The 23,729-nt window shown below is 37.6% G+C and overlaps 1 protein-coding gene across 1 annotated transcript; it reads right to left on the reverse strand.

Annotated features, from left to right (window-relative positions):
* Positions 1 to 641: 641 nt before the first annotated feature.
* LOC311085626 (NACHT, LRR and PYD domains-containing protein 12) lies at positions 642 to 20,914 on the reverse strand. The gene is made up of 18 exons (XM_084118161.1): positions 20,792 to 20,914; positions 20,152 to 20,247; positions 19,468 to 19,575; positions 16,847 to 16,931; positions 16,383 to 16,578; positions 14,450 to 16,277; positions 13,559 to 13,729; positions 12,818 to 12,991; positions 12,459 to 12,629; positions 10,739 to 10,912; positions 10,118 to 10,291; positions 8,936 to 9,109; positions 8,415 to 8,588; positions 2,715 to 2,888; positions 2,180 to 2,353; positions 1,693 to 1,854; positions 1,313 to 1,443; positions 642 to 1,010 (listed from the first exon to the last, which is right to left on the reverse strand). The coding sequence occupies exons 2-17, from the start codon at positions 20,208 to 20,210 to the stop codon at positions 1,320 to 1,322; spliced, it is 4,122 nt and encodes a 1,373-aa protein (XP_083974287.1). The 5' UTR covers positions 20,211 to 20,247; positions 20,792 to 20,914; the 3' UTR covers positions 642 to 1,010; positions 1,313 to 1,319.
* Between the last annotated feature and the right edge of the window lie 2,815 nt (positions 20,915 to 23,729).

A 23,729-nucleotide genomic window follows, 5' to 3' on the forward strand; every position in this document is an offset into this window, starting at 1 on the left:
CAACGCATCGATGGAAGGAAAAGAATGGCTGAGTGTGAATGAGCAATTTTAATTGGTTGTTAATGAGGAAATATGTTACATAAAGTTGCTATGTTAATCATTTGTTTTTAATCAAATTTAACTACTGACCCTCTGGCCTCCTGGTTTTAGGAACAAATCAATTTAAATTCAAGTTAATTAGTGGATTAAATAATATTTGTAGGGTGAATTCAGGTTGATTGGGACACTTTTTCCAAGTCATCTCAATGGCAAAAAGATTGTCTAATTCATCTGCATAATTAGTGATTACTGCCTAATAAAGATCATTTATTCATTCATTACATAATCTGTACACTTGCCGGGGAAAGTCTCAGCAGTGGTGAGGAGCAGGGAATATAGTGGAGTACAGAGTGGAATAATGGATCACAGCAGGAAAAGCAATCACACATAGAGCTGTGCAACACTTAGTTCTGCTGAAGATAACTGTCAGTGAGATGAGAATGGGTTATATAACTTATGTCTTCATATACTCTTATATTCAGGCCAGCATGGTTCTTCTCAAAGCCAGCTCATATTGTGAAATTTTAAATTCAAGCCCACAGCTTTAAGCAGGAGAATCTCTTAGGAGCACTAATTATACTTAAAGGTGGCTAGTGAACTAATGAATGTTTGAAACAAACTTTATTTTCTCGATGTGCCTCACAATACAATACAATACAATACAATGGCAAAAGTGAAGATTATAATCACTACATGAAATGCATTAGATAGATGCATTAGACTATCAAAACGAGGAGGAGGATGGGTACATAAATGCTGTGAACTGGTAAATACTGAAGCTTAATTAGATGGGAGAAGAGACTCCTCAAATATATATATATACACACATATTGATAGTATTGATTTGAATCTGTATATGTAGCCCACAATGATTTTAATCCCAACGTCATTATGTTTTCAGGCCTTTACTGAAGACTAATAATCCACATCGTATGAGCTCTGACCACATTCTCCTTCCTCCTCTTTTCCGCCTGTAAATAAAATTAAATTAATCAAGGTATTCATATGTATTTATCAGTATTAATAGTAATACATAAAAGCCAATTTTTACATTTGTAAAAGCAATGCTACGTGAAGCAGTTTCTATCTCTATAAGTTTGCTATCTCTTTTTGTGTGTGTGTGTGCTGTCTGATATTCATAGTTGACAACAGAGTTTATATTTGAATATAATTTATATTTTAGATTTTGTTATACAGACATCACATCAACACACATATTGTTTTACACTCATAGACACAGTGCTATAGTAAAACTCTTCCGATGATCCCTCACCTGATGTTCACTGGTCTTGTTCTGTTGATTTCACGGGTTCCTGAGCTTTAGCAAATGATGTAATCCATCCACCAATGCTACCAATGAGGTTTACACCAGCTCTCCAGCTAAACCAATGATCTCTCTCTAAGCTGTAAGAGGGAATCAGAAGAGAAAATAATCAATGTTGGGTAGAACAAGTTCAAAATTCTAATAACTTTTTTTTTTTTTGAGTGAAAAGGTGTAAAGTTAAATTAAAATTCCTGTAATCAGATTAGTTACTGACATTATTTAGAGAATATTTCTAAAAAAATATTTATTTTAAATATGAGTTAAAACACAAATTATGTTCATTTATTTGTTGGTGTTAGCATGACTGTAACAAAAATAAGTTTACTCACCTCAGTGTACAGCTTGAGTCTCGTAGCACGTCAATGAGCTGCGCCTTTGAGTCTCCTATGTTATTTTTACTCAGATCAATCTCTTTTAAAAACTCCAGTGCTTTTGTGTTTGTCAAAGACTGAGTTAAAGAAGAAACGTCTGTAATTCCACAGTCATTAAGGCTAGAAACAAACAAACAAACAAACAGAAAAAGAGAGAGTTCACCCAGAGTTTGAAATTAACTTTTTAAGGCATGGTCATGTGTCAGGGGTAGAAGGTTCTGCAGGTACACATACATTCTGCAACTTATTAATGATATTTTTCTGCAAATATTATTTTCATTATCTCATTACTCTGATTTCATTACAGTTATACTGTATACTCACATACTGTTATTTATAATCATATCAATTCACAAAAATTCAATGACAAATATTTAATCAAAATGCACATTTTAGTCAAAATGTTTTGTTCTCGTTTTGATTCTTGTATGTGAATGTTACTGACCTCAATCTCTCCAGTTTACAGTGTGAATCCTTCAGTAGGTCACATAAGTGATTCACTCCTTTGTTTTCCATTTTATTCCCACTGAGGTACAGCTCTCTCAGGTGTGATGGGTTTGATTTCAGAGCTGAAGTCAGGATGAGACACTGTTTCTCTGTAATACTGCATCCACACAGCCTAAAGACAGAAAGAGAAAAGAACAATGACTCAAGATCCACGTTAAATTCACGTGTTAAACACATCATGAGTAAACGCCATAAAGTCACTAATACACTCCCAAACACCTGGAAACCTGATTGTATGACCATTAACAAGGGTTTGAGAAGTGTGTGTGTGTGTGTGTGTGCGTGGGGGGGGGGGGGGATAATAATAATGTGAGACTCAATTTTCACTGTAATGCAGAAACAACATAAAGACAGTATATTTTAAATAATTGCTTAATGGCATCTTTTTATGAATGAAGGCCAGTATCACTGATATTAATATAGCTACTGATGTCTCTATGAAAATAACTGCTGTACAGTATAATTATACTAACACTAGTTTTTCCAGGTTGAATTCTGGATTCATCAGTAGATCACTGAGGTTTTTCACTCCAGAATCTCCTAGTTGATTCCCACTCAGCTCCAGCTCTCTCAGGTGTGATGGGTTTGATTTCAGAGCTGAAGTCACAGCAGAACAACCTTCATCTGTCATACCGCAGTATCTAAACCTACATGGATAGAAATGAAAGAAACAATTTATTCTGTAAAGTTACAACATCTTAATGACAAATAAACAGAGAGATACTTTATTTCACCAGATCACAAAACATATCACACATCACCAGGCCCGCCCACAGAAATGACTGGGCCCCTGAAAAGGTCCAGTGAATGGCCCCCAATCAAAAAATGTATATATTTATATAGAACCTGCATTGCCATAGCATTACCTGTGTTTCTTACAGGATTTTTGGTAAAGCTGTGGTGAGTGGACCTCTGTACCTCTAGGGGGTTTGAAAATTTAAGAAAATTTTGTGCTTTTTAATGTTAAATTCATCAATCTGGTGCACTTTGAGAGTTCAAAATTAAAAACTCCAACCCATATTCAGTGTGCAAATTAAAAATAAAACCTCTTTTAGTTACAGTGTCTGTCTACATTACACTAATAATAGTTATAATATTAATCCCATGATATAATAGCCATATATTGTAAAACAAATGCACTGAAAAATAAAGGAAACTTTAATAATTAGTGTTGTACTAATTTACTTGAAAGAGTATATTTCTATACTTCACATTAAAGATGTGATTGGGCCAGCCCAGTGACCATCAAGAAAAGAACCAATGTCCCGCTGATCTACGTGTTTCATGGGCCGGAGTTTCAGGAAAAAAACTAACGCTGACTTTTTTTGACCAATGCATTACACCGGTACTAACCCAGCCCCGCCGATTAAGCAAAACAAAACAAATGTACGAGTTTTATGGGCCGTTAAGACAAAAAAGAAAAAAAGTATGAGATGCATCGGCCCAAAAAGCACGTCGGCCCACTGGGAATCTCCCTGTAGTCCCGATGGCCAGTAGCCTACATGCCTGGACGTCACACTTTAAATCATACCTGTTGCCTTTCACCATCCACTTATTTAGCTGCTGTCGCATCAATTGACATGCCATCTCCCTTTCCCTATTTCTTTTTCTATTTTTAACCCCCGCCTTTTTTGCTTTATCCATCTTTTTCGACGGCAACTCACTACTCGTACCTGCTGCTCGCTCAGCGCTCACGGCGCCCGCGCTCGCTCGCGATATTAAGTACAACAAAAAATAGCTCAGACCATTTTCAGGAAAGGGGTGTTTCATTATGACACAGGCTACATTTTACTCGAGGAACATTAAATAAAATGCGTTTTTTTCTCACTTTCAACAATTAATGGTGCTATTTTGGTTCAAAATAAAATATGGTAACCTTTGCTTATATTTAGGATGAACATAATTGACCCTTCGCTAAGCCCCGCCCTCCTTAGTTACTGTTGCTACGCCTGTCAAGCTTTTGCGCCTGGCACGTCTATTACAGTATGTATGCACTGGTTTCAGACATTCCCAAGGAGATAATTAGTCATTTTTAGCGGACAGGTGAAAATATGAGAGAGCAAGACTGCAGTATGCATTCGAGGGCTATATCCACGACATAATATGCAAACTATTAGAGAATAATTTCATCAAAATTGAAGCTAAAGTCTATAACGTTAGGTCTCAGCGCAAGCAGCAGCCGCCTCATACGCTGACCATTCAAATGGGAAACACACAAATTGAGGAACAGCTTTGTGCATGCACAGCAGGGTAAGTGAAATGTGAAAATATTCTAATATTTATAAATCAAACAGCTTATGTATCGTGGAATAAACACAAGACATTAGCCTGACCACTTTGCAATGATAACATTCTCCCGCTTATATTTTTAGCGCGCCAGGCTAACGTTACTGCTCACACGTCGGACTAACTTACTGTTATGAACTGATTAAGTTTGCATACCAAACTTTTCCTTGGAGATCTCCGGCAAGCCCCCTGATGTTCCCTCCTTTTACTAACTACCTTTTACTTTTACTAGAACTAACACCGGGAGAGTCGCGATCGGATTGGGGTAACGTTACTAGTTTGGCCGTCGATTAACAAAATGCTGAAATATATTTTTAAGTACCGTTAAATTATGTCAGTGAGCCTCCGTCTTGCCTTTAATCACACTGCTTGATCCACGAGCTGGACAATAACTTTATTCTAGAGCTGCTATAAAGCCAAAACACTTTACTTTTAATTTCCTATTATCAATGTAAAGCTGCTTTGGAACAATCTACATTGTTAAAAGCGCTATATGAAGATGACGCCCGGCATTTCTCCCCTTGGGTTTTAGGTTTCGGGAAGGGAACAAAATCCACCACCCCGTCCAAAATTTTAGGATACCGGGTATCAGATTTGCACAATCCATACGCACAACGCGGCATGTTTCCCTCTCGCTCGAAAGCTTGCCAGACCTCCCGCGCCTAGTTACGGTTGCTAAGCCACGATTGGCCTGTGGCGGTTTTCGGGCGTGGCTTAGCGAAGGGTCAATTATAGCTGGACTGCATGGGCCCCCCCTAGCGGCTGGGCCCCAGAAAACGTTCCCCTTTATCCCCCCTTATTGACGGCCCTGCACATCACAAAGGTAAAGAATTTTCCACAAATATAATGTGAACTCAAGCTCTTTATAAGACATTAAGTATGAAGGCCCTGAGATATTCAGCATAAAAGTCATAACATTTTCTGCTTGGGTGTAAAAAAAAAAGAAAAACAGCTGAGAAGCAGTATACTGTGTGGTGTTTTAGTGGAGCATTTAAATATGTGACTCCGGAACAGATTACAACTGCTGAAATGATTTTAAAGGGGTCATGACATGAGAAATCAAATTTTCCTTGATCTTTTGCCTTGATCTCATATAAGTGTGCTTTCACACGTGGTTCGATTGCCCACCCTTCCCCCGCTGGACTGTGTAAAGAATATTATTTGGGTCTGGACCGCGGTGCATTTGCATCAAAGGAGCAGCTGTTTACTCTGTTGCTTGGTAAAGACAGCGCAGCACGTTGCTCACCTCACTTTTATATTTTTGTTTTTGAACCATTGGTTTTGTTTCCAAAGCTTCAGTAAGTCTTGCGTCTATCTGCTGTGAATGTACTGCAAATGCTCTAAAGAATGCTGAAGGCGAGCAGAAATTAGATATACAGCTCTCTGTTGGCAGTGCGCCAGTTACGCTCATCAGGAAAGTGAGTGAAACACACACACAAACACAACTTTTTATCAAATCATAAGTCATTAATAGCAGTTCACTTCCGCGATTTAGCATGATTGTGTTCATATGAGCAGCGAACCGTACCGGAGTTCACAAGAACTGTACCCCAGAGCACCCTTTTTAAGCGGACTCGGGTACGGTTTGCAGGTGCGCACCCGAGTTTGGAAGACAGTGTTCACACCATCCAAACAAACTGAACTCTGTAACATTAATGGACCCCAGGTGCGTGCCAAAAGTGCTATTGTGAAAGCACCCTATAGAGGTCTTTGTACCATTAAAACGTCCTCCTCATTATAAACAAAGTATTTAATTAATCAAGCTCAAAAAACATCTCGTTTGGATGTTGGGGGAATTGTGACGTCACATGGGCAAATACATCTGCATATGGCTGCATCCAAAACAAGACATCGATATCACCGCATCATAGTCCTCGCTCACTGCCGTTCAGACATTTGCCAAATCTGGATGTGAGCACTATGGGAACACCATGGCAGAGATGATGGAGGGAGGAGCCAGCGAGGAGGTTATGGAGGAAGGAGCCAGAGAGAGACCCAGAGGTGAGCCATCCTGATGAAGGCCCATGGCGGAACCGATGGAGGGAGGAGCCAGGGTAGGTTTAGGAATCCGACTGGCAGTAGTGGAGCCAGGAGAGTTGGAGACTCAGGCCGAGCTGAGGAGACGAAGGGACCAGGCAACACTGTAGGACCAGGAGCCCAAGGCGGAGCTGCTGTCACAAGTGGCCCTGGTACAGCCAGGGTGCCAAAGGACAGAGGTGGGACTGAGGACCAGACAGAGCCGGAGGGAAGGAGAAGCCTTACGGAGCTAAAGGGGAGGAGGCACGAGGCACAGCCAAAGGCCCGGAAGTCCATGGCATAGGCAGAGTGAGGACTGACCAATGCAGAACCTGGAGGGACCAAGGTAAGCAGTGGGAGCGAGGAGCCAAGGTGGAGCCAACTGTTCAGTGGAATGAGGTAGAGTAACAGGCTCGGCAGCTCAAGGCTGAGTGGGACCATCAGTGAAGAAGGAGACTTGAAACTAGACAAAACCATCAGCAACGAAGGAGACATGGAGCTGGGTGGAACCAGTGGTGACATGTGATTTTGGGACCAGGGATCGGGCACAGCTCACCCTCGGCAGCGGGAGCATGGGAGTAACTCCACTCTATGCCATCATACTCCACTAGAATCCCCTCTTTGACAGATGTTGTTGCTGGCTCACACACCTGGTCAGACTCTCTGTAGGGCTAGGGCGGGATGAAAATGCCCTCAGTATTAGGCTCAGGCACTGTCTTGGTGGCAGTCTTCTGGACAGTTGGTAAGTCCATGTTTACTTTCGCTTTTTTTTTTTTTTTTTGATGCCGGGTTCTGTCATGAGTTGTAGCATGTGTAGTATAATTCACAAGGAAAGACATGTGACGCAAGCAAATAGATCCAAGGAGACTTTAAAGGAGAACTCCGGTCAATTTTAACATTGAGCTCATTTTTTTGTACATTTGGAGTGCTGTTAATACAGAGAACAACGACAAAAATCGGTGTTGCCTACACCGTGTTATCCTCTTTTTAAAATTTGCACCCTATTGACTTCAATGGGGCAAGTTTTAAACCTGCTTTTAGCCTCTTAACATCCTTGATGTGTCAATACAAGTGCACAGGTCATGTGAGTGATTCCTTCGGAGTGAACGCGGGTTAATCTGACTGCAGTAGATGTGAAAGATATGAATAAAAATTATGTTTATTCAGCCAGCGCACATACCTGTAATTACATCCTGTTTTCGGTCAAAGTCCATAGTAATCGATTGTCGAGTTCACGCGCATTGGTTTAGTACCTATGATCATGCGCGTGAACTCGACAATCGATTACTATGGACTTTGAGCGAAAACAGGATGTAAATACAGGTATGTGCGCTACTATCTGCAGTCAGATTAACCCGCGTTCACCCCGAAGAAATCACTCACATGACCTGTGCACTTGTAATGACACATCAAGGATGTTAAGAGGCTAAAAGCAGTTTTAAAACTTGCCCCATTGAAATCAACAGGGTGCAAATTAAAAAAAAAAAGAGGATAACACGGTGTAGGCAACACCGATTTTTGTCGTTGTTCTCTGTATTGACAGCACTCCAAATGTACAAAAAAATGAGCTCAATGTTAAAATTGACCGGAGTTCTCCTTTAATGAACACGTAGAAACTCAGGAAACATATTACACTTCCACATAAGCGTTAATGACACCAAGCAAAGAACAGACAGAACTCAGGGCTTAAATACACAGGGATGGTAATTAACGAAAAAAGAACCAGCTGCGTAACTCAATTGGAAACCATGGAAACAAACCAGGAATGGGATATCAGGTAACAGGAACAGGGAAAACCAAAATAAAACTAAATGAAACTAAACAACCCGTTTAAATAAAACAAATAATGAAAGAATGTGAATATTACTGACCTCAATCTCTCCTGTTTACAATGTGAATCCTTTAGTATGTCACAAAAGTGCTTTACTCCTGTGTTTTCTATTTTATTTCCACTGAGGTCCAGCTCTCTCAGGTTTGATGGGTTTGATTTCAGAGCTGAAGTCAGGATGAGACACTGTTTCTCTGTAATACTGCATCCACACAGACTGAAGACAAAAAGGACAATGGCTCAGATCCATGTTACGTACATGCAAAACTTGATTAAATGCCATACAGTACACTAATACAGCACCACACACCTGGAAACTTAATTATATGACAATAAACCAACAAAGAAGCATAACTAAGATTTAAGGATACTAGTTACAACCCATGTCGGAAGCCATCTTCACTCAAAAAAAGTTTGTGCACTATCAATGTATCTTCAGATGTTAAAATGCAAGAAAGTGCTGTGCTATAAATTATGCAACTTGGGACTTGTTGTCTTAAAATATATAACTATACAGTGAACTTTAACCACAATGTAACTGCTGTACAGTGTAATATTACTTACTCTAGTATTTCCAGCCTGCACTGTGAATTCATCAGTAGATCACATATGTTTTCAACTCCAGAGTCTCCAAGTTTATTCCCACTCAGGTTCAGCTCTCTCAGGTGTGATGGGTTTGATTTCAGAGCTGAAGTCACAGCAGAACAACACTCATATGTCATATCACAGTATCTTAACCTACATTGGGAGAAATGAGACAAACACTTCATTATGTTTCATTCAAATATCATCTTTTTTGATGTACACTCCTGGGCAAAAAATATAGGCTAATCCTCAAAATAGTTAAACACTAAGCTTTTAATGGTCTTAACCGCAAATTATTGGTCAGGAAATTAGCAAAATTTAAGCAAATGTACTACTTAAAAAAGCAATTGCTGTTTCAGAAAAAAAACATCAAAGACAGAATGAAGTTTCTGGCAGAATATGGGAAGTTTAATAGAGTGGTTCAGCAGATTTTTGTGGACTGATGAATCGCAATGAAACATGAGTTGCACGGTGAGGCTCTAGAGTGGTGTCTTCGAAGATCTGGTGAGAAATATAAGAAAAACATCTCTACCACAGTAAAGCATGCAGGAAGATGTGTCATTGTGTGGAAGGCCTGATTAGTTGCTGGTATAGGTGAGCTTCTTCACTGTGAAAAGTCAATTCATGTTTTGGAGTACAGGAGCATATTACAGAATGACTTGCTTAAGTTGCTTCCCACAACTGAAAAGTTTTCCAAAGTTGATTTTTTTCAACAAGACCCAAGTTCCAGCCCAAATAGCAAAGACAACCAAGAAGTGGCTTGAGAATAAGCCCATCAGGGTCATGTTTTGACCCGGTCAGAGTCCAGATTTAAACCCTATAGTGAATATTTGGTCTTAAATAAAACTTAAACAATCTGGGAGACATTTTTCAACTACTTATGAACTGTTTGGAGCCAACAACATTGAGTGGATCAACACTGACTCTTCTTCCTGTAAAAAGCTGTCTGCAAGTTGGCTTAAACACTTAAAGAAAACAAAGGGAAAGGCTATTCCAAGCTATGTTACTTTTTCTACAGTATTTGCACAATTTTTGCTAATTGACTGACCAGTGATTTGAGATTAAAAAGGGTTAAGACAATTATAAGAACACTAAATATTTGTGTAATTTCTGGCTTGGCCCATTTTTTTTTGCCCAGGAATGTAGTTGAATGTTCCTCACCTCAATCTCTCCAGTTTACAGTGTGAATCCTTCAGTGCATCACATAAGTGCTTCACTCTTGTGTTTTTCAGTTCATTCCCACTGAGGTCCATCTCTCTCAGGTGTGATGGGTTTAAACGCAGAGCTGAACTCAGGAGGTAACAGTGTTTCTCTTTAATACTGCATCCACACAAACTGAAGACAGAAAGAGAAAGGACAGTGGCTCAGATCTATGATGACCACCATACTGATGAGCTACAGGCATATACATAAGGGATAATGTACATCCAGCCAATTGTTATTGCAAAATAAACCCTGACAGGGTGATCAGGAGCCTGACACATTCAATATTTTTAAACTATTTATTTAATGTCACTTTTATTTATTGTAGCAGCAGATGCAAATCTCACAACATTCCTGCAGACATGCATGTACTATTATAACATTGTATCAATTCTTTTTTAATTAAACAGTTAATTTCTAGTTAAAGACACTTCATATAATAAAGTGTGACCAATGAGGAAATACCAGAATGTGCAGAGCTATACGTTATGTATCTTGGGCCCTGTTGTCTTTAAATAAATAACTAAACAGTAAACTTTAAATTGCAATGTAACTGCTGTACAGTATAATGTAACTAACTCTAGTTTCTCCAGATTGCATTGTGGGTTCATCAGTAGATCACAGATGTTTTTCACTCCAGAGTCTCCTAGTTTATTCCCGCTCAGGTCCAGCTCTCTTAGGTGTGATGGGTTTGATTTCAGAGCTGAAGTCACAGCAGAACAACCTTCATCTGTCAAATCACAATATCTTAACCTACATTGGGAGAAATTAGTAAAATAAACTCTTCATTCTGTTAAGTTATAGCATCTTCAAAACAAACATACAAACAGACATAAAACAAGATTATCTTTTTTTTAACCAGATGACAAAATACATCACTGAATGTGAACTCTTAACAACAGATTGAGTATAAAGGCTGCAAAATATTGAGCATAAAAGTCGTTCTTCACTCAGGTGTGAAAAGAAGTTCAAAACAGATGAGCATAGGGTTGGGTTATCGTATGTTTTTTTTCAAATCGATACTTTTAAAATGGTACCGGTGCCTAAACGGTGCCTGAACCGATTCTTAAAAAAAAAGAGAGCCTCAAAACGATGGTGAATAAAGAACTTTTTTTTATTTAAAAATATATTTTTCTTGAGTAAATATTTAATATAAAATACATAACAAATTCACAATAAAACCTAAGCCACCTAACCCAAATGCAATAATTTAACACTAAATAACACTGCAGTAGCCTACTAATAACAGCAAAGTAGTCTGTATTCTTGGTATGCTACAAACCAGCTTTAAATTTCAGCAATTCTTTTCACATTTTTTGCCTTCTCTGGCCAAATATGTCACCTCTCCTGACTTATTGCATGTCCTGCACAAGGTGAGCATTATTTTAGAACGTAAGAAAAGCGCTGTCATGTTTACAACTGTGGCAATGAACGTTCATCAGGATCAACTGAAGGCTGTATTTTCAAAAGTACGTGTGATTAGCGGCTCTATTGTTGCAGTAAACTTGCACAAAGTTCTTGAATGAATAATATATTAGATGTACGCCGGTCTGTTATAGTATTCTCGACTTTACATTTTCACAATAAACATGACGTGGAACAAATAACAAACTGTGATTGGTTGCTTTATGTCAGTCAGTCCTTGGCTGATATTTTAATTCTTAAATGCATGTAAGTGAATGTGTTTTGTCATTTAAGAAACTTTTATAATGATCATGATTCATGTTAGTTGATCTATAACGCACAATGGGCGCTATTACGCACTGCAGTAAATGTGTGAACGCAGATTTGAATTTAGAAGTTGATGATCATGCAATCTGTACATTAAGCACCCCAGTGTGAACAATCGTACGCGTCAAAGGGTTAACTAGCAATCACATGCAGTGATGGTGTTTCTTACGTCCGTTTCGGTGAACCAGAGGGCAAATATTTCAACCGACAGCTGAGGCATTAAAGTGGCACCGAAATGAGGCACCGAAATCTGCGTTTTGATTCGGTCCGTTTACATACCGGTTACTTTGTTACCGGTTCCATATCGGTGCCTGGTTTCGGTACCCAAAACCCTAGCTGAGCAGCGGTATACTGACGCAAATATTCAGATGCCTCCCACACCACTGGTTAGTTTAAGTATTTACTTTACATTAATAACAGGTTTTTCCGTGTCAATGTCTCTCTTGGTTTGCTCACTGGGATAAATGTGTTTACGTCTGTTGTTCTCAGCCACATTGTCATCAAGTGAAAACACAACCAATTTCCCTAAAATCTAAGAAAGTTCTGGGGAATGATGTGAAATACTCACATCAGTGTGTTGAGTTTACAGTGTTTATCTTGCAGTAGAGCAGCGAGCTTCTTCATATTTGAGTCTCCTAGTTCACGTTCACTCAGATTCAGCTCTCGTAGGAGTAACGGGTTTTTACCCACAATTCCTCTAACATACTGACAGGCTTCATCTGCAGCAGGACCCAAAAACCTGCAGAAGGGAAGAAGAAGCAGGATTCAATTCAGTTCTCAAATAAACTTATTGTAATAAAGGGGAAATCAATTGTGAAATGGGTTATCTTGAATTTACTTTGATGTAACATTGTATTAGTGAAATAATGTTTCTATAAATAATTTGCCTGCATATCATTTATTTTGTATAATTTCATCATGTCTCACCTCAGTGTCTTCAGTTGACAGTTTGGACCCTGTAGTAAATCATTGAGCTCCTTCACTCCTGATTGTCCAGGATCATTTCCTGTGAGATCCAGCTCTATCAGGTGTGAAGGGTTTGATCTCAGAGCTGAAGCCAGAGCTTTATAACCTTCTTCTCTGATACTGCAGTTTGAGAGTCTATAACAATGCAAATGTAACATTCAGCTGATTAGTTATTCTAGGAATCCCCTGAACATTGTAAATCCTTAAAGTGGATTGTATTTTATACCTTGTACAAATTAATTGAAAGTTATTTGCAAATCAAAACTGACAAATGAATAGGGAGGCAAAAAAAAAAAAAAAAAAGGCCAGACTTTTAACTCACCCAAGAATCTCCAGTTTACAGTCAATTTCAAGGTTAATCTTTGAAAACTATACAGGAGTGAAAGTCTTTGATCTGAATAAAATGTGCAAATCCTCAGTAGAGATCACGTTCCAGGGAGGTTGTGGTCTCTTGGATTTGGAACGACTAATTTGGAACGAAGTAATTGATAAACAGAATTTTTAATTTTGGGTGAACTATCCCCTTTAAGCATTTTTCATACTGCCCATATGAAGGAAAAATCATAAATCATCAAATTCGTAATTTGTCAATTGAATGTCAATTCAAAAAATGCAATCCCATATATAAATGTTCTAAATCATATCTAAAAGAAATCACACTTTCAGTTTTGCTTGAGCTCATTTTTTGTCTGTCACACTTACCTCAGTATCTCCAATTTACACTTTATATTCTTCAGACCAGTGCAGAGCAGCTTCACTCCGGAATCCTGCAGATTATTATTGTTCATGTTCAGCTCTTTCAGATTGGTATCTGATCCGAGAACTGTAGCCAGAGCTGAACAGCTTTTGTCAGTTAAATTACAATCATTTAGTCTACAAAGAAAATAAATTACATAACAGAATTATATTTAATATAATACATTTGCTAAATACAAATATTAAGTATAATTTCCACCTATTAAAAAACTAGTATAGATAAAACTTGATAGATAAAACAAAACAGAATGTTTGAATAAAAAATATTATGGTTTGTAGCATTAATAACAATAAGTTATACAGTTGTGGTCAGAATTATTAGCACCCTTGGTAAATATAAACAAAAAAAAGCCTGTAAAAATAAATATGCATTGTTAATCCTTTATTTTATAGACACACACACACACTATACTGTATATATATATATATATTCTAGGGTTGCCAATAATTGTGGCCAAATTTTTTTACTTCAATCAAAGCTAGCTTTATTGTGACTTGAGGTGTAGAATCTGGGGGTTAATAATTTGAGCATTGAGGTTTCGTAAGAGTGTCCTCTATAGCAAAAGTTAAAGAGAACTGCATTACTGCAGTCAAAATAATTATGGACCAATGTGTTGTATAATAACGTGAGTCTTCTTTCTCTGTTAACATAAGTGCATGTTTTGCTGAAGAACAGAATTTTCTAGATAATACATTAATATAAATACAATCAAATAAGCATTATACTTTAATAATAGTTGACTGATAAAAAGATAAAGAAACAAATTATCATTGATCCGTGTAGGAAAACATGTCTACCAGATGAGTGCAAAAACGTGACTTTATTAAATGACTTACAGAGCTCTTTTGGAGGTTTTGATGACTGCAGATAGTCTAATGAGAAACTCATCTGATTTCTTGAATTTCTGAAGCTCAAACTCCTCGCGTTCTTCTTCTGATGTCAACAACACAAAGGCCAAAGCAGACCACTGGGCAGGTGAAAGATCACCAGATGAGAGACTTCCTTTGCTAAGGTGGGTCTGTATCTCTTTCACCAGACTTTGATCACTCAGTTCATTCAGACAGTAGAACAGATTGATGGATCTCTCTGGAGACAGATTATCTTCTAATTTCTGCTTGATGTACTGAACTATTTCTTTTTTGCTCTGGTCATTGTCTTCTTGCTGTGTCAACAGTCCTCGCAAGAGTCGCCGATTAGACTGGAGTGACAAACCGAGGAGGAAGCGAAGGAAAAGGTCCAGGTGTCCAGTTTCACTCTCAAGTGCCTTGTCCACTGCAGTCTTGAGCAAATCAATCATGGCTTCATTTTTGTTTTCCTCTTCTGCAGACTCTTGATCAAATGCACTTTTCTTATTGATGTCTTGAAACAGATGTGCATAAAGGCCTGCAATAAACTCTTGAATGCTCAAGTGAACAAAGCAGTATGTGGTACCAACAGTGATCCCTGTTTCCTCCTTAAAGATCTGGGTACACATGCCTGAATACACGGATGCTTTATAGACATCAATACCACATGATTCCAGGTCTGTGTCATAAAAAAGCAGGTTGTTTCTTTCCAGCTCTTGAAATGCCAGTTTCCCCAGTGAAAGGATGGCTTCTTTATCCCAGGAAACATCTGGTGTGTATTCTCCATCATACTTTTGTCTGCTCTGCTGGATCTGAAAGCGGAGAAAGTGTGTATACATTTGTGTCAGAGTCTTGGGAGTGTCTTCAGTATTTGATTCCTGCAGTGTTTTAGAGGAATCATCAGCCTGATTGTTTTTTACATCATTTCTTTTTTCCTCCAAAATGTTCTGGAGAACAGTGGCAGAAATCCAGCAGAAGACTGGGATGTGGCACATGATAAAGAGACTCTTTGATTGTTTAACATGATTAATAATTTCATTGGCCAGATTCTTATCCTTGAATCTTCTTTTGAAGTACTCTTCCTTTTGTGTGTCATTGAATCCTCTTATCTCTGTCACCCGGTCGATACAGTCAGGAGAAATCTTAATGGCAGCTGCTGGTCTGGTGGTGATCCAGATGAGAGCAGAAGGAAACAGATTTCCCTTGATGAGGTTTGTCAGAAGAACATCCAGAGAGACTGGTGATGATACATCACGCCACGTCTCATTGTCCTTAAAGTTTAGAGGAAGACGACATTCATCCAATCCATCAAGGATGAACAGGACTTTGAATTGATTCCTTCTTGTAAGGTTCAGTCCTTTTGTCTCTGGGAAAAATGTAGATATAAGATCCATGAAACTTTGTGTTTCTTTCTCCTTTAAGTTCATCTCTCTGAATGGAAGAGGAAATAATAAGTTGATATCTTGATTTTCTTTTCCTTCAGCCCAATCCAGAACAAACTTTTGCACAGAGACAGATTTTCCAATGCCAGCAACTCCTTTTGTCAGTACAGTTCTGATCTCCTTGTCTTGTTCAGGAGCTTCAAACACATTTTTGCATTCAATCGGGATCTCTTGTGGTTCATGACGCCTGGAAAAGGACTCAATCTGTCTGACCTCATGTTCAGTATTGACCTGTTCACTACAACCCTGAGTGATATAGAGATCTGTGTAGATGTTATTCAGAAGTGTGGAGTCACCAGGCTTTGCAATTCCTTCAAACACACATTGATACTTCTTCTTTAGGCTACATTTCAGTGGATGAATGAAGGCCAGCTCATCTGAACACCGGGATAAAAAAACAGATATTTTTATCCTAATTTTCTCTCAATTATAAGTGACACAATTATAAGAGATGATCTGACAGATGGTCATGAGTCACTTACCTTCTAGAGTATCAGCAGCTTCATCTTGCTTCATCTCTCTCAGGTAGTGTAGTGTGAGATCAAGAGCTGCTTCTTTAATACTGCATCTGTTCTCATTAAACTCCTTCACTAAGCATTGTGTGTTCTCCTTTTGTAATATTTTCTTAAACTTTCCAAGCTCATTCTTCAGAAACTTGATTATTTTGCTCTCAAGATCCTACAAACAAAGCAAGAAAAAATATATAGAGAAAAACAAAATGTAACCAAATCGTCCACCAATATTTGGTCAAAACTATTTTTATTTAGTAACTAACAATTAGACAAAAATATTAATTAGCTTTCATTTGACAAATAAAAAATGTCATCCCTATTTTTTGGCTAAGGAATTAGAAAATAAATTGTTTTGAGTGTTTTTGAGAGGGTACTTTGTTCAATAACGTTTGTTACGTTAAAAATATAAAACAAAGGAACATGTGTTTTCCTACCTGGAAGATCCACAGGAGATCACCTTTGAAATCCTTGTTGTTCCTCTGAGTCTGGAAATCTGAATCTAATGACCCATACTGAATGCTATTAATAAATAAAATAAAAATATATAAAATCAAATACAATACTGAATTTTCAGGCAAAATATAAGAGAAATCACATTATAACCAAGAGAAGAAGAAAGCATCAGCTCTTTAATTTATTGTTAAAGGGTAGGACCTGGGTACCTAATTTTTGCTTCAGAAGGCCTTTATTAACCCCCCGGAGCCATGTGGAGTTCTTTTATAATGGATGGATGCACTTTTTTGAGCTTTAAACTTATGGTTGCAATCCACTATACGCTCTATTATAAAGCTCGGAAGCGTCAGGGTGTTTATTAATATAACTCCGATTGTATTCGCCTGAAAGAAGAAAGTCATATACACCTAGGATAACTTGAGAGGGTGAGTAAATCATGGGGAAATTATTTCAAAAGTTCATCAGTTCAATTTTAAGCATTTTTTTCCCATTTTGAGCTTTATTTTATGAACAGATTTAATTTTGGGTTTTATTCACATATAAGCATCAATCAATGGACATATATAGAGCACATAAAATACAGTCAACTGCAGCTCAACCTTACATGCTTGAAGCACAAGAACAAACCTCACTGGTCCTCCTCACACATCAAGAACAAATGTTTGAATCTCCGTTTACCATATTTGATGTGCTCTATGTATGTGTGATGATTAATGTTTTATATGTCAATAAAATGCTAAATTAAATCTGTTTATCACATAAAGCAATCGTGTTTCTTCAGAAGACTTTGATTAAACCGCTCGAAATGTTTTAATGTACTTTAAAACTTCAAGGTTTTGGTTGCATGGACATTCAGTGGAAAGACAGAAATTATGAGAGACTATTAAAAAATATCTTTCTTTGTATTCCGAAGATTTTGAATGACGAATGATGACAATTTTCACTTTTGGCTGAGCTATACTTTTAAATAAAAACTAGGTCTTATTGTAATATTTTCTGTCCTATGAGCAAAGAACACCAGGCCAAGTGTTTAATAGTAAATACTGCATTGACCACAGGTATTTTAACCTGTTGTGCAGCAGTTCAGCACACCAGAATGAAATGGGTAATATAAAAAAAAAACTCACTTCAAAAATATAACTCACTCCCCAAAAACACAAATTCATGCTTTTAGCATTACCATTAACGGAGAGATAGTTGAAAGGGTAGAGTATATAAAATATTACAAGTATATCAAGTCCAAAAATGTGCATGCATCCTTCACAAAAGTAATCCATCCGGCTCCAGGTGGATAAACAAAGGCCTTCTGAGGCTAATCCGTGCGGTTTTGTCGTAAAATACATATTTAAAACTTTATAAACTTTATAGGCCTATGTTTATCCCCCTGGAGCCGGATGGATTACTTTTGTGAAGGATGCATGCACATTTTGGGACTTGAAGGAGGTAAACCCCATAGCTTCACATTATAACCACTGAAAGATCTAAGACATTTTCTAAAATAACTGAAAATGTGTTTGTCTGAAAAAAGATTGACATATGGATCTCGAACGGCTTGAGGGTGAGTAAATCATGGGTTTAATATCATTTTTGGCCGAACTATCCCTTTATGACACTTTACTGTTCAACCTCGTCGTCGTCTTCTTTTGTATCACAGTATAATTGAGCTAGTCCTTTTTTTTTCATATGCTAACAGTTACCAACAAGAACAAATTCTTAAAGATAACTTATTTAGCAAGTACAATTATTGGTATCCCTAGCCCCAATTTTTCGGATAGTGTCTCTACATTGACGTTGTGAAAGGCACAAAACAATGTAAACAACCCAGACCACCCACTCTAAATATTTAATCCCCCTGCCGTCTGGCCATAGGTATAGGTTACCGATGTGTAGAAAGGCAAGGTATAGTAAGAGTTTTGTTCTATACGAGCTCTAAATTCATAGGAAATCGGCTATTGATACGTCACTTATGCTCTCTTTGTTGTTGTTTTTTTGTGATGTCAGCAACTATTTTCGATTGTATTGTGGTATGTTGATAATTTAACGTTATGTGTGTTTGTGTTATATACGCATCTACAGTGGAAACAAATTTAAAAATAAAACAAAAACAAAAAAAACAAAAATAAAAAATATCTACATCTATATATCTAAATAGTTTCAGTGCTTAGATCTTTTCTGCTGATGCTCCCTTTAGGTTTTTAAATCACAGCTCTTTGCATATCCTCTTTGTGAGAATAAGTACAGTTAAACATCTTATTAAAACTCTAAAATGAATACTCTGATAAATATTTGAACTTTAATGTTTAATGATAAATGTTCACCAAAATATCTTCTATGTGTGAACAAAAATAAGAAACACATGAAGTACCCTTTGGTAAACATTTAAGCCATTTTAAACGTAAATTTGGTAAACATATCTTTCACTAATGACACAAAGACTACCTGTGTAATTGTGTTAATGGAAAGAAGCTCTAAAGTTCATTAGAGAGAAGCAGCTTCCCAGAAAATCTTGTTCTGAGATTAATTGTTTTACTCAGTCAAGTTCTATCACATACACCACAGTGGAGAAATTAGCTAATGCAGGGCTATATGAAGAATGACATACCGTTCGGTAGATGATGGTGTTTTCTCACTGAAGTTTGGTGGTAAACCTTGTTTTGAATAGTCACTCTTCACAGACACAGAGCTGGACACATGTGAGCCTGATATTTCACTAATGACACAAAGAGCAAAACACTTTACAGTTGATATTTAAGTCTCATTTGAAGACATTTAGTATGGAAAATTGTGGTCAAATCCAAAAGACACTAACAGGCAATTTTTGCACAACACTTTGCACCTTGCACAAGTCATATCTTGTTACTTTTTGTTCTGCCACAATATAAATGGGCCCTTTGTCATCTGTGCAAGTAAAACAAGGGCAAAAAACACAGTTATTTCCTGCATTCCTCTATTTAACTCTTGTTTTTCCTGCCTACATTCTTTCCGAGCGTAGGCTATATCTTTGCCTTCCCTTAACTCTTCTAAACTTAATTAATCTAAACTGAGTTTTAAGGTTTTTTGAGTTCTTAATCTCCCACATCACATACTTCAGTCTCACATGAAGAGATTTATCATCCATTCCAGATGGATATCATAGAATAAAAGTACAACCTAATATAATAAACACTCATAAAACTGAATGTGTACTTGAACTGTGTGCAGTAAATGAAAGGCTGAGAAAAAGAGAAAAACCTCAGTACATTATTTAGTTATTAACTTGGACATTGTCTATAAAGTGCAGTCTTACCTCTGTTTCTCTGAGAGACTCATCTCAGATGGAGAGTCTTGTCCCCGTTCCTCTGACATTAGACTACTGCAGATGAGCAATGTCAGAAGAGATGACCTGGAGATCACAGCATGTTACTAAGATAAACTGAGATATGTTACAGTTATTCAAAAAGAAAAATGACCAATGTTGAGTTAGCCGAATATATTGTATCAGTTTTGCTTTCATCTCCTCACACCACATGGCTCTAGCCATAAGTACATTGCAATGGAGGGAATAAATATTATAAACACTGCCTGTAGCCTATGTGTTAGCTTACATATTGTATCAGTTTACATGATTTTCACTATATCAGCCTTTAATTAACTGGACAAATTAAAGTTTGTCTGTTATCAGAAAATAACAGCCTAAGATGAAAAACAGAAATTTGAGGAAAGAAAAACATTTAGAAACGTTTTATTCATTTTCAGGAGCCTAACGCTTTTCAACAAGCTTCATGTCTGTGGCCGTTTAAAAGTTCGAACCCACTCTTCTCTGAACAAGAATAAAAATAGGCGTAGGCTACTCTAACTTCGAATTTAAATCACGATAGATCACATTCATACTGTTTTACCAAAGAACTGTAATCTGTAAACTGTAATGAGAAAGTATTAAAACTTACGTCCAGTCTTGCGCACTGATAGAGAATTCCGATGTATTGAGAAACACTGCTTCTGTCTTTTCTGTTTGTCACGTGGTAAGATTCCAAAACAAGAAGCCCAGTCTGCCCTCTGATGGAGGTTTGCTGTGAAATATTTAATTATTTTTTAATAACAAGTTGAAGATATAATCATTTTTATTGTTAGTAAAAAATCAAGATGGACATTTACTGGACTGAATCGACTTGGGTTTACCTGATTGTTAGGCTATTAATTTCATTTATGTGTAGGCTATTTATTTTTCTAATAATGCTTTTTGTATTAGTAACCATTTTAAAGGGGTAGTTCACAGAACAAGGAAAATTCTGTCATCATTTACTCACCCTTAATTGTTCCAAACTTGTATGAATTCCTTTGTCGGCAACAAAACAGTTGATGGGCCCCATTGTGGAAAAAGAAAAGAAAAAAAAGTTCTCCTCCCACAGACTTGCGAGACACAACTTTATCTAGGCTCTATGTATAGCAATTTAAGGATATATCCTGAATATTCCTTTAACCAAGCAAGTCTCTTTGAAAAATAACAAGTGACTTTGCCTAAAGTCACTGTAATGTTTAATTTCTACAGTCAATTAATCAATTTTATTCCTTAGTATAGCTGTCTTTAGGCAAGGTAATTACCGATAAGGGAGTTTTAATGCCTCTTTGTTTGAGCCTTTGCTGACCCCACAGCTCGATCTTTGTTTCTTCTTAGATGGGTGCTTGCATTCTTTTGCCGTGGGATACCTAATCAATCCATTACAATATTATGGTAAATTTACCTGGCTGTAGACGTCAGGGTTGAGACCGTTCTGGCCATTCATAGTATTCGCTCCTGAGCTGGTCATGATTAAGAAGACCTACCGCCATCCAAACCATAAAACAATAGCTTACCATTCATAACCCTAGTTCTCTGAAACATATGAAACACATACCTGACCTCTGCAGAAGCATCCAAATGCACCAAGTCTGGCTCGACAGAGTGAATGTCCAATGCCAGGTAAGGGACCGCATGGACTTAGAGCCCCCTGTGGCCGTGCATCGGGCCGGCTGCTTGCGTTTGGGGTCAGAGGGATTGGTGTTTGGGGGTTTCTTGGCCACAGCCTCAGCGAAAGATATTTTCTCCCAGGGCTTAGTAGGAGAGGGGTTACTCTGCTGGGCCGATGGCTTGCTATGGTATTTATTAGCCCTGTCTGCATTATGAACATGCCATCCAGTGGCAGGGGAGTTAGGCTTTCTTGGAAAGCAAAGTTTGCTTACCACTTTTAAGCTTTTTCATACCACTTTTCAGTATTGGGGAGACCAGATAGATTAAGCCACAGTGGACGTTCTCCGACCACCGAGAGAGCCATTGAACACCTGATAGCTTGGACTACTTGATGGGCATTATAGAAAACAAGGTCATTAACAGCGACAATCCAAGTTCCTTTCTCCAGTTGTTCCCCCATGTCAACCAGGAGCACGGTAAGTGTAAAGTAGGGAGACGTACAGCCAAGGCCGAGGCTTTATCAGAGGCCTGGTGGATGGACGTGTAAAAGTGATTCATTTTACCACAGAGAACAGGTTAAGGAGGTGTGAGGAGCCCGCCTTAGCATGGGTTAAGGTGCCTTAAAGAAATAGTTCACTTAAAAATGAAAATTCTGTCATCATTTACTCACCCTCAAGTTGTTTCAAACCTATATGAATTTCTTTCTTCTGCTGAACACAAAAGAAGATATTTTGAAAAATGTTGGTAACCAAACAGTTGAGGAATCCCATTGACTTCCATAGTATTACTATGCAGTTGGCTCAAAAATCTGAGGGGGCACAACAGGTGCTGTCTCTATTGGCATGATGCATCTTTGTAACTATCTACAATGTATGGCATGTAAACTACAGTATTTACATGAGCACCTTTTGTTTAATTTAATCCCCAATAATTCCAATTGATGATTGTGCCTAAGATGTGTGATTAATTAGTATCTTAGAGCCGCATCTTTGAAATATGTGTTATATTTATAAGCATTCGAACTGTCACATGTTGTGCATGCAAAATTAGGAAATGTGAATGGAAACTGAATTTGCAGTCGTGGTTCAAACGCATTGATCAATATGCTTGCGTAGACTTCAGTGAAATGTACTCTGGTTTCTCTGAGCTGGTGTGCGAGTCTCATCGACAATAAACAAACTCTTATCAGCCTCATCCAGTGCATTTACATAAAATGTGATTAATTCTGTATAATTTCACATGTACGTGCTTCTGTGTAAAAGTGTCTGTTATCAGATCTGTTGAAGATGCGGCTTCTGTTTATGTGTGCCAAGACATTTTAAAAATCCCAACCGGATGATTTTATTATGGCCATGTCCAGGATAAAGAGTATTTATGATCACCCAAATATAGCATGCAGTTAGGGTGATATTAAATGACTTAGAGATGGGAAATACGGCATTCATTTTAAGTCATTAATTTTTCTGTGTGACTTGCAAAGGGCATGTGCCCACAGCCCACACACACCTCTTCATTTCATTTGTTCACACCACAAAGTGTCACTGTGGCCTCAAAGCTTCAGCACTGCCACTCTGAGCTCTGTCTGAGGTGAAACATGCCCCTCTTATTACATGAGGACAAAGAAATGTAGAAACAAATAAATGAGAACAAAATAAAATTAAGACATATATACATGTATACAAAAATAAATGTGGAAATAAATAAATGAAAAAATAAATAAATGTGGAAAAATACAATTATACATAAATAAGGAAATAAATGTATAAATACTATTTTTTTATTATTATTATTTATTCTTCATATGTTTTGTTATGTTGGCTATTTATTTTGGCAGCTTTGGAATTCCAAAGGAAAAGCAATCACAAACAGAGCTGTAAAATACTAGTTCTGCTGAAGATTTGCAGTAAAGTGATGTGCTAAAATGTGTTGGTTGTTGA

The sequence above is a fragment of the Abramis brama genome (genome assembly GCF_963993115.1).
Source record: "Abramis brama genome assembly, chromosome: 6".
Lineage (NCBI taxonomy): Eukaryota > Metazoa > Chordata > Actinopteri > Cypriniformes > Leuciscidae > Abramis > Abramis brama.

What these genes read in the sequence shown, in the direction of transcription:
- LOC311085626 (XM_084118161.1), bottom strand. Translation starts at nt 20,210, where the DNA reads ATGTCAGAGGAACGGGGACAAGACTCTCCATCTGAGATGAGTCTCTCA. An exon ending in ACACCATCATCTACCGAACG is followed by an intron (nt 16,932 to 19,467) that starts GTATGTCATTCT and finishes ATTTATTAATAG; the next exon opens with CATTCAGTATGGGTCATTAG. An exon ending in AGCTGCTGATACTCTAGAAG is followed by an intron (nt 16,278 to 16,382) that starts GTAAGTGACTCA and finishes CCCGGTGTTCAG; the next exon opens with ATGAGCTGGCCTTCATTCAT.